General features: G+C 27.0%; 1 protein-coding gene across 5 annotated transcripts in view; it reads right to left on the bottom strand.

The window, feature by feature from the left end:
- The window catches only part of LOC111676744 (amyloid-beta-like protein), a 98,611-nt gene extending 88,471 nt beyond the window's left edge, over positions 1-10,140 (bottom strand). For all 5 annotated transcript variants that reach the window (XM_046947575.1, XM_046947578.1, XM_046947576.1 and 2 more), the window contains exon 1: positions 9,477-10,140. In XM_046947575.1, the coding sequence (XP_046803531.1) occupies positions 9,477-9,539 (63 nt within the window). In that variant the 5' untranslated portion in view covers positions 9,540-10,140. The remainder of the gene's footprint in view (positions 1-9,476) is intronic.
- Between the last annotated feature and the right edge of the window lie 2,402 nt (positions 10,141-12,542).

Below are 12,542 nucleotides of genomic sequence, written 5' to 3'. Positions count from 1 at the left end.
TAGAACAGAACTAGAACAGAACTAGAACAGAACTAGAACAGAACTAGAACAGAATTAGAACAGAACTAGAACAGAACTAGAACAGAACTAGAACAAAACTAGAACAGATCTAGAACAAATAATAGAAAAGGTTTGTTCCATACGAAGAAAGTTTGTTTTCTATAGAAAAAGTACAATTTAAACAAATTTTCTATATTAAAAGTTTGTTGAATTTGATAAAATTTTCTATAGAAAAAGTTTCTTCAATTTAAACACATTTTACTAATATTTTTTCCTCGAGCTTAAAGCTAAATGATTACTATTGATGTTTTGTCTGTCTTTACAATTCTTTCACTGTTTTTAACCAACAACCTTTCTTCCTTCCTTCTTTCGTTTTCAGAGGTCTTGTCTGATTTTTCTTACTTTTTAATTTTCTCTATAAATGTTCGACTTAAATGAAGACAGACAAATGTTAAATGAATACAACACAAACTGTATAGAAAAAAAAAAAACGTTGAAAAAATATATAAATAAATGAATAAAGAAATATACAAAAAAAAAGATAAAAACAAGAAAATACTCTAAAGAAATGACACAATAGCCAGTAAAAAACATGAAAAATGGAAAAAGAACTGAATACTAATGGAAGAAATGAAAAGAAAAGAAATAAAAAGAGAAAATATACAAGTGAGAATAAAGCTTGTAAAGCTTTAAATAAAACAGCAAGAAACGTAGTGTAATGAATGAGGAGGAAAGTGGGAAAGGGAGGAGGAGGGCAAGGGGTCAGTTTGTTGCTGGATTTGTCTATTTTCTCGAATTGTCTAAATGAATGGAAATGAAAAAGAAAAAAATCCTAAGGCTTTAACAAACATTGATTGTATATAGCAGGCATATTTAGAATTACAAACAACAAAAGACCCTCTAACAAACACTGAGGAATATATAAATAGGAGCACCTTTAATAAACAATTTAACTAGTTTAGAAGCTCTATTAGTTTGTATTGAATAAATAACTTTATTCAATTACTATCGAGTGTCAAGTGGGAAAAAGTCATGTCATGGTTTTTGCTTTATTGAATGAAAGAAATATTTTTCCTAAACAAAACACAATATTCTAGAGAAGATAACAAAATATTCTTTATTCTATACTTTTTTGATGCCATAAAAATATTTTAGCAGTTTATAATAGAATCATCATCATCATCATCAACTATCTCATGTATATAGTGATAAAGATAAAATATTGAGAAACAAAATATTTTTGTTCTATAGATTTATTTTTATGATTTTGCAATTTTAGTAGCTGGTAGTATGAAACCCTCACTAGTTATAGATCAAAGTTTGTTTTATTATTAATTAAACTACAAAAAAAAAATATGAAAAAAACATAAAAAATATAGAACAAATATAAATTGTATTCAGGGACGAGACAACAAAAAAATCTATTACTTTTTTTTAAAAACACTACAAAATCGTAATGAAAAAGAGGGTTTTTTTTTGAGTAAATAAATAAAATTTACTTTCATACAAATTTTTTTAAACAAATTGCTTTATGAAGAGAAAAAAAGAAATTTGTAAATTTAATTTATAAAACATTTTTAAAAGTTTAAATTGGAAAAATTTAAACTAAATTTAAGTTCAAACAACTATGCTAAACTAAAAAGTGTTTTAATTTCAACAGCAGTTTACATTGAACTAACTTTTTCTATAGAAAAAATCTTCAAATTTAAATCGAACAAAGATTTTCTATAGAAAATTTGTTTTAATTTGTTCAAACCACAATAAAAATCTACTGTGTACCTGCTGCTAGTGCCTACTGTACTAAAGCTCTGAAAGCATTCCACCCATTGAAACATATTTAAAATAATAGGGCGGCGCTTACAGGCGAACGGCTCATAACTTTGGGCGAACTGCCCAAAAGCGTTTAAAGGGACACGTCATCAATGTATAGTAGACTCTTTGTGAGGTTCTATACAATCATCGGATAAGCTTTAAAACGCTGGTCCCAGCTTTAATGTCTTGATCAAGCGGAATATTAGAGCAAATAAAAGTAGGAATCCGTTGCTACATGGATGGCTCTAAATTTTGAGAAACAAAGTCGGTCTAGAGTTCCATATTCAAGACCTAAAAACAGAAATATACTATCGCTTAACTAATATCTGATGAATGCGTAACTAAAGGGTCGTCCTTAGAAGAAATTATAACAAAATTGATAAATGACTGGATTCTGAGGGAGACGTAACTTAGGTGGTTAAATATCACCACTTCGAGACTGCTCTGGACCACTCTGACAACGGATGGAACTAGGACTATCTTGTCTCTTAGCAAAAACTCGATTAGGCTTCTTATTGGTATAATTACTGGGCAACTAAAAAGCTACTGTAGAAGTTGTTTAGACGAAAAGGTAGTGGAAACGGTACAACAACTTCTAGGTGACTTACAAGAGCATAGGCTGCTCTATCATGTCCATGATCTGAACTGTCTTTATCAACTATACTATTATCTTTAAAGCAAAATACTTTAGCTCTTTTAGTTATCTTTTAAAATCTTGAAAAATTTATTTAAAATTTTAAATAGTTTTCGAGTTATAAAGATTTTTGTTAAGTTGTACCACACAGCGTATGATGGTTATTAATTAAGGAGTAATTTTACAAAATTTTTAATAACTTTTAAAGTTTTCAAGATTTTATCCAAAATTTTATAAATTTACAAAGTCAACACTTTAATAGTTATAAAACAACAAAAAAGTTAAAAAAACTTTGAGTTTTTAATAAAAATCTTTATAAAATAATTAAAAAAAAATTGAAATACTGGTTGGTTCGCCCGAAGACAGCAAGAATCAAATAGTCAAGGAAATCAGGGAGGCATACCATTCTCTTAACAAAAGGGAGGTACAATTCTTAGGGTATCACAATGGGACACACAAGACCTACGGGACTCGTTAACTAGCAATAACGGAATGGTTAAATTGGATTATAAGGGCTTAATATATTTACCGCCAGAAGGCGATAAGAGCGATATCAGGTGCTACAATTAAATCCAAGACCGTATTGCATTATAAGAAAAGCTTTAACTGGATATTCTCTCAGAGGTAAAGTTAACATAATACGGATACCAGGTCACACGGGAGGGCGAAAGTAATTACTTTAAATAGAATAGAGCTCTAGGTAGTTAAAATAATGAACGCAAAACCATTAGACAAAAAAAGCTGAATTAAAAAACTATGGTTGAGAGGCCTAGTGGAATGATGAAACGGTAGGCAGAAGCACAAAAATCCATGGAGTGTGACACGAAGGAAAGCAAGACAAGAAATCTCCTCAAAAAGAGAAATTCTGAGGTTAGCATGATGGTATATATTCTGAGTGGAGAGACACACATCTATACAAAATTGGATGTGAAGAATTCGTCTGAATCGAGAGGATAGTGAAACTCTGGAGGACTTTCTGTGCCGCAGTCAAGCATTCGTCGAAGTTAGATTCAAGTATCTGGGAAGTGATGTTATTCCGAAAATAACATTCCTCATTAACACTGATTGGAGAATTCTTAGAAATTATCTCCAACAAATTTTTTCTTTAGAAATTTATTAAAATTCAGCAACTTTTTAATAGAAAATTTGTTAAAGTTGAAAAATTTGAAAAATATTTTAATTTTTTGAAAAATTTTTAAGTAGAATTCTAAATTTTTTATAAATTTTAGCTTTTAAAATGATAAATTGAAATGTTTCCTTTTAGAAATCACCTACAAATTGTTATGTTGTAAAACAAAATGTAAAAGTTTTTTGCAATTTTATAAAATTAGTCATGAATTAATATCAATCATACGCCGCGTAGGAAATTTTTACAAAAAACCTTATAACTTAAAAACTAAAAAAGATTTTAAAGAAATTTTAAAGAGTTATGAAAATTAACAATTAAAGGAATATTTAAAAAAGAAATTTCCTTAAAAAAGTTTTAAAAAAACAATAACTTTGGTATGTTTCTTGTAAATTTTTTTAGTTTTAAGTTTAGTTTTTGTCGTTATTTTAAACTTTTTTGTATGCATTTCTTTTGCTGTGTTGCCATAAACAATATGTGCCAAGTGTTGTTTATGTTATTAAGGAAGTTGCAGTAATAAGCTTACTTCCTCTGTTAGTCTGGTTAAATGTGCAAGATATGCAGCATTTTTTAAGGGAAGTTTTAGTTACAACTAGGGGGTTTGTAGTTTTTGTTGCTTTTGTTTCCCTTTTTTACATTTATATTAGTTTTTTTTTTAAAGAAATATTAACCTTTAGCTAATTTATGCAGTTTTAAGGGCTAAATGTTCTTTTTGGTGATATCGCCAATTACACCCTTAAAAAAATAAGTTAAAACGTTTATATATGTATATAGCATTTTTATATATAAATTTTTATATATAAATTTTAACAAATTTTCATTTTCTGACTTAATAATGTTTACTAAAGGGGTTTGTTGTTTTTATTTAGCTTTTTAAGATGGCTTTAAGGGAGTGAGTTTAGTTAGTTTATAGGACTGGACATGATTTGTATAAATTGTAAAGCAGTGAAGGGCTTCTTACGATAACAGGGCACGAAAGCAAGTTGTTCTTATAAAGCACACAAGCAAAAGCTTTTTTACACTTTAAAACTAATCAAGTCATGACTGGTTTTTTATTAAAATTTATTCTCCCTAAACAAAGCATAAACTTCTAGATTATATGTATGTTTAAGCAATCAGAGTCTGGTTGTGTTTTCTTTTCCTTTCTTTTTCTTTGGTAATATTTATTTTGTATTATTGAATATACAAATTTTTTGCTGCATAGTCTTGTCTATTATGTTGGTTAAACTAAAGTATATATTTCCATACAAAATACATATTGACCAAGTATTATTACTTTTATACAACATTTCCAGTTTAATGTCTGCCTTTGTTTTTGTTTTCTTTATAATTATAAAGTCCTTAGGTAATGTATACTTTATTTAAAGTTAATTTCCATAAAATATGTTTTTTTATTTTCTTACATTTATCTTTAGGGTTCTTATTCATAAACATTTATTAAGTATTTATAAAACAAAATTTTTCTTACAAAATTTTATTTATAAACCTTTGATAACTGTTTTATGATTAAAAGCCTTAGAAAAACTATAATTTTCATATAAATTTTATATAAACAATAACACAACAATTTACAAAACATAAACATATAAACCTTTGATAACTGTTTTATGATTAAAAGCCTTAGAAAAACTATAATTTTCATATAACTTTTATATAAACAATAACACAACAATTTACAAAACATAAAAAAAATTTGGTTTTAAAAGTAAATATTTATTAACATAATTTAATTAAAATGTTAAAGAAATTTGTAAAAGAAGTAAATATTTGCATTTTAAACGAAACCCTACAACTTTAAAGAAGAAGAGTAAAAATTTCTTAAAATACTTTAGTGTTTTTTAGTTAACTTTCAAAATATTAAAAAATTTCCTTTCAAATCCTAAATAGTTTTTCAGTTATAAAGATTTTTCTTAAATTGTCCCACATGACGTATGATTGTTATTAATTAAGCAGTAATTTTATCAATTTTCTATTAACTTTTAAACAAAATACTTTAGCTCTTTTAGTTATCTTTTAAAATCTTGAAAAATTTCTTTAAAATCTTAAATTGTTTTTAAGTTATAAAGATTTTTGTTAAATTGTTCTACACAGCGTATGATTGTTATTAATTAAGGAGTAATTTTACTAATTTTTTAATAACTTTAACAGCTTTCAAGATTTGACATAATTTAGAATAAATTAACAAACCCAACACTTTAATAGTTATAAAACAATAAGAAAAGTATTAAAAAAACTTTGAATTTTTATCAAAAGTCTTTATAAAAAGAATTTTTTTCAAAAAAATTTTCAAAAAATTCTGAAAAATCTTTTTGAAGTCAAAAATAAACTACAACAAATATAGAAATAGTTTAGTGCTATTTGCTGTCTTTCAAAATCTTAAAAATCTTGAATAGTTTTCGAATTATAAGGATTTTAGTTAATTTGTTAAAAACAAAAACAATAAAAATGAGTTTAATTTAGATAAAATAAAATTTTTAAATCAAAAACTTTATAAAAATAAAAATTTCTTTAAATTTGTGTAAACACAACTCAACCACCTTTGTTGTATTTCAAAATCATTTAAAATTTCTTTAAAATCTGGTATAGTTTTAGAGTTATTCGAATTTTTGTTAATTTGTTCCACACAGCGTATGATTAATATTAATTAAGGAGTTATTTTAATAAAAAATTAATAACTTTGAAAGTTTTTAAAATATTGTAGACATTTTTACAGTTTTATATAGAAAACAGTTTAAGACATATAAATTAGTCCAGCTATCATTTAAAACATTGATAATTTTAGATATTTTAACAGCTGAAACCAAGAAATTTGAAATTTATTTGTTTAAAAAAAACTTTCAAAGGGATTTATCATCTTAAAGCTGATCTTAGTGAATCCAGATTTTAACAAACATTAGGATTTTGCTTTAGAGCTGTTTGTGTAACTGCAAAATATTACTTCTGTTAAAAAGTTTATTTAACAGATTCATGATAAAAACTTTTTTATCTTGTAAAGGTTTTTATTTATCTTCTATTCTTTTTCTCACGTATTTTATAATTATAAAATGCTTTATATAATTCTTTAGTTTTATTGATTTAAATTGTGTAATTCTGTTTTTATTTTTGTCATTTAGAAAACTTTTTTGGAGTTGAACCAAAAGAAAAAAAAGTTATCTAAAGGACATTTCAAATTGACGTTTTTCTAAAAGGTATATTAACAAATATTGTGAAATTTGTATCTAGAATGAATCATTTAACGGAGATATACTACAGGCTTCAAATAACTGGAAATATCTATGAAACTGCTTTCAAGAAACTAAACTTTAAAACATCACCATTCATAGATCGTTATAGAAAATTTTGCTCAAATTTTTTCCTGTAGAGAAGGAACAGAAATGGACTAGAAAAAGTGTTTAGGATCTCATCTACTATACATTACACTTTTAATCTAATCTTAACAACAATCAAAACAAAGGTAACTTATTGTATGAGAATCTTTAACATGGAACTTTTTATTATAAAGTGGAACTTTTTAAGTACTTTTTCTTTGTATAAAAGTGAACTTTTTTGGTACTTTTTTCGCTTTTCATATAGTACTTTTAGATTTCTTATAATATGTAACCAAAACACATAAAATGGAACATGTACGTCACTCATTAAATGATGATCTATAAGATGGGACTGTTTCGTTTTAATAAAGGACAAAGTTTAATAAGACATTTGGTACTTTTTCATTTTTCAAATGGTACTTTTTAACATTTCATTAATTACTTCAATACTTATGAAAATGAACATGCACAATCCCGATTGAATAAGAAGCTATAAAAGGGAACCTTTTTGTACTTTTTCATTGTATTAAAGGGAGGGAAACTTTTTTGGTACTTTTTTCGTTTTTGAAATGGTACTTTTTGGATATCCTATAATATGCAACCAAAACACATGAAATGAAATATATACTCTACTCATTGTATGAGAAACACTTGTATGAAAAATTCTAAGAGGAAACTTTATTAGTACTTTTTTGTTCTATAAAAGGAAACACGACAGGTACTTTTTTGTTCTAATAAAGTACTTTATCCTTCTTTAAATGGTACTTTTTTACTTATTTAAAATATACCTACTATTTCGCTACTATTTTTATAATCTAAAAGAGGAAAGAATTTAATACATTTTCATTCTATGAATAGGAAACTTTTTGGTACTTTTTCGTTTTTTCAAAAGGTACTTTTTAAGAATTTTCTATAATATAGAACATGAGTAATACCATTTAGAGTCTTGGGTGATTGAGATAATTGAAAAGATTTTGGTACTTTTTGGATTTTTGATAATATTGAGAAAGAAACATAAAACATGACTTATGTGCTGTCGAATGAAAGAGGATTTTGAGTGTTAAAGAATATTAAAGTAGGCCGTTTGGTACTTTTTTAAAATCTTACTTAAAAAAGTACTTTTTGTTATAATGGAACTAAATTACATAAGATGAAGCATTAATAATACTGATTGAAATGGAATTAAGAAGAAATGTTTGGTACTTTTTGCCTCTGCAAATGGTACTTTTTGAGAATTTTCGGTAATATATATAGAACATGTGTAATACCATTTAGAATCTTGGGTGATTGATAAAATTGAAAAGATAGGGAAGATTTTGGTACTTTTTGGATTTTTTATAATATTGACAAAAGAGACATTAAATTTGACTTATGTGCTGTCGAATGAAAGAAGATTTTGAGTGCTAAAGAATATTAAAGTAGGCCGTTTGGTACTTTTTAAAAATCTTATTTAAAAAAGTACTTTTTGTTATTATTGAACTAAATTACATAAAATAAAGCATTATTGAAACGGAATTAAGAAGAACGAAATGTTTGCTACTTTTTGTCTCTGCAAATGGTACTTTTTGAGAATTTTCTATTACATAGAACATGTGTAATACCATTTAGGGTCTTGGGTGATTGAGAAAATTGAAAAGATAGAGAACATTTTGGTACTTTTTTGGATTTTTGATAATATTGTTAAAAGAAACATATAAATTGACTTAAGGGATGTCAAGTGAAAGAGGGTCTTAAGTGTTTAAGAATATTAAAGTAGGAAGTTTGGTACTTTTTTAAAATCTTACTAAAAAAAAAGTACTTTTGGAAATGTTTGGTGCTTTTTACTTTTGCAAATGGTACTTTTTGTATGTTTATAATAATATTGAAAATAAAAACCTTAAACCTAACTTAAGCCGATTGAAGGAGAATTTATATTAAAAGAAGTTTCTGGTACTTTTTTGTTCTTTAAAAAGTTGTATTAAAATTGTTCATAAAAAATTAAGAAGAATGAAATGTTTGGTACTTTTTACTTCTGCAAATGGTACTTTTGGTATGTTTATAATAATATTGAAAATAATAATCTTAAACCTAACTTAAGCGGACTGAAGGAGAATTTATATTAAAAGAAGTTGCTGGTACTTTTTTGTTCTTTAAAAAGTACATGACTAAGCTAGGACTTGAACATTTCATTTTAAAACTTCTCAAGCTTTTTATTAAAATTTTTAAAAATATTCCTTTCTCTTCTATTTTAAACTTGTTAACATAATGATAAGCAACCCTTGAAGTGAAAGAAAAAAATCAATAATAATTTCATAATAAAAAACATAATTACAGGGCAATTAAAGAAACAACAAAATGTAATATCTTGGCTCCAACATGTTTTTTTTTATAACACAATTTTTAGTTACAAACCCCCCCCCCTCCCTTGCAGTTTGCTTAACAAAAACATAACATAAATTTCAACACCCCTTGTTTAACAAAATTTAAGACATACATACCCAAACGCAGAAAAAAGAAAGAGAGTTTTTTATTTCATTTATATCTTTTTTTTTTTGGGTAATTTTGTGGTAAAACTGTAAAATAACAATAACAAAAAAAAAAATTATGACTCACTCACCTGAACTTGTGTCGCACTAATGGCCATTAAAGCCATTAAGCCTAAAGATAAAATCCTCAACATTTTTGGGGTTTTGAGTAGTGTTTTAATGTCGTAGTTTATGTTAAAAACGATCCAATAAGAATATATATTTAGGTTTTTTGGTTTTTCTTTTTTTCTTATTTGTTTCTTATTTGAGCAACAATAAGCTAAAGAAATGACGTAAATTCGAGAATATTTTTTTTTTAATCCTTAATACTTAAAAACACTTTGAATTTATTTTTCTGGTTTTAACTAATAAATTTATATAATTTTTGTTTTTTTTTTCACTTTTTTCAATTTTTATTATGTTTTTAAAAAATTATTTTCTTTATTTTTTCGTTTTAGTTAAAAAGTTTCAAAAAAAAACTTTTTCTTTTGGCGTGGCACACCCCGAAAAAAAATTACTATTACTTTTCAACAACAGGACGACGACGACGACGCTTGCTCCCCTTAAACTCACTGCTTAAAGACAACAACTATTAATGGAGGTATGGCAGCCTAGGGAGACCGCTTAAGCCAACAACAAAAAAATTTATTTTTTTATATATATATATGCGATTTCCACTAAATTTTATAAACACGCAATGTTTTTGTTCAAAATTTAGAATTTTCTTTTAATTAAAGAAACATTTTGTGTGAATTTTTAAATAAACTTTATTTTTTTTAACCAATTTTTCATAAAATTTGTTTTGTTCAAACAATATTGTTTTAACAAATTTTATTTATACTTTAAAGAATTAAAGTTTCTTTTTACTTATTTCTTTATTTTTTAGTTCGCTTATTAGTCACCGTCTTTATGTATGCTTTAAGATGCGTCTACAAAATCCGAATGTTGTATGAAAAAATTTTGCACTCATCATTAACCTTTACGAGCCTTAGAATTTTCAACACTCTCTAATAGGAATTTCGAATACCAATATTAAGTTCGAAATTTAAAGACTAAAAGGAAAATCCAAAACCAAAAAAACAACAACAACAACCAGCATCAGGGTTGCTTTGAAAAAGGACTAAACAACAGGGTTGCATTCTTTTTTCAAAAAACAAAAACTTGCTTAATTCTCTATAAATTTAACAAAACAACTTTTCAAAATTAACATATAACTCTCTAGATTTTTCTTAAATATAAAATTGTATTTTTCTAAAATTTTAATTTTCTAAAATTTAAAATTTATTTTCTAACGTTTAAGATTCCTACACTCTCTCTCTATCTTTCTCTTTGTTTTACTCTCCTATTTTAATTTCGAATTTAGTTTTTTTTTGTCATCTCTCTTTTCTTTACCAAACACTTGTTATTGTCTTATTTTTTTGTTGTTTTATTTTACTTTTTAACTTGGCAATCATTTCTATATATATTGGCTCTTTGTTTTAACCATAGACCAACAGCAGCAAAAAAAACCCTCAGAAAAAAAATATGTTCAAAACATCCCCTAATAATCTACAGCGGCGCACTAAAGTTACGTTATAATGCTAAAGGAATTTCATTAAAAAAAACCCTCACCCTCTACACACAAACAACAACCAACACACACTATTCTCTCACACTCACTATAGGCCAGAATACAATATAAAAGAAAAACGAAAATTTGTTATGAAAAGAGACGAGACAAACCAGTTGTAACAAATAGTATCAAAAACATAACCGCTACTTTTAAGAACTAAAAAAAGCAACCTTTAAAAGCAGTTTTAATACATCCAAAAGGTTGTTGCCTTGGCTAAATAGCAGTCTATAGGTGGAGTTTATGGCTAAAGGGAAAAACCTATATTTTCCACCATTGTTATGGTATGGACATAACAGTGATATGTAATAATTTAATAAATAAATTAATACAAAAATTTTTATCTTAAATTTGAATTCAATATCTCAGACTTAAACCTAATTAGTTTGGACTATGAATGAGGCAATAATCTAGACTATAGTCTGAGTTTTAAACTGACTTTAGTCTGAACCAGAGAGAGACCATAGCCTGGACTACAGACAGACTGTAGTCTGGACTATTGAGAGACTATAGACTATAGTATAGTCCCGAATATAGTGTGGACTATAGAGAGACCATAGTCTAGACTATAGAGAAACTATAGAGAGACTATATAGAGACTATAGTCTGGAATATAGAGAGACTTTACTCTGGACTATTGAGATCCTGTAGTCTGGATTAAAGAGTGACTATAATCCCCACTAAAGGTATACTGTAGTAGGGACTATCGAGAGAACATAATATGGACTATAGAGAGACCATAGTCAGGAATATAGGGAGACTATAGCTTGGTATATAGAGGGACCGTAGTCTGGACTATAGAGAGCCTATAGTTTGGACTTTACAGATGCTAAAGTCTGGACTACAGCGAGACTATATTTTGGACTATAGAGAGACTATAGTCTGGACTATAGAGAGACTATAGTCTGGACTATAGAGAGATTATAGTCTGGACTATAGAGAGACTATAGTATGGACTATAAAGAGTCTATAGTCTGGACTATAGAGAGACTATAGGCTGGACTATAAAAAACACTATATTCTGGACTATAGAGAGACTATAGTCTGAACTATAGACAATAGTCTGGACTATAGAGAGACTATAGTATATAGTGGAGAGATTATAGTCTGGACTATAGAGAGACGATAGTCTGGACTTAGAAAACACTATATTCTGGGCTATAAAGTGTCTATAGTCTAAACTACAGAGGGACTCCAGTTTGAACTATAGCTAGACTGTAGCCTGGACTATAGTCTATACTATAGAGAGACTATAGTCAGGACTATAGAGAGACAGTAGTCTGGATTAAAGATTGACTATAATCTGTACTATAGAGTAGCTATAGTCTGGACTATAGTCAGGACTGCAAATGGAATATAATCTGACCTACATACTGGCTATAGTCCGTACTGTAGACTGATTATATTATGCAGTGAGTTATATACTATAGTTGTGGTGTATAGACTATAGCGTGAATAAATTCCACACTACACTATTTGCATAGTATAACCTATAATCTAGAATAGAGTCTGTCTGTACTCTACTTTCTAAAATATTACCTAAGAAATC

The sequence above is a fragment of the Lucilia cuprina genome, chromosome 3 (assembly GCF_022045245.1).
Source record: "Lucilia cuprina isolate Lc7/37 chromosome 3, ASM2204524v1, whole genome shotgun sequence".
Lineage (NCBI taxonomy): Eukaryota > Metazoa > Arthropoda > Insecta > Diptera > Calliphoridae > Lucilia > Lucilia cuprina.
Note: the sequence above shows the minus strand (reverse complement) of the source record. Positions and strands in the feature narration are given on the sequence as shown.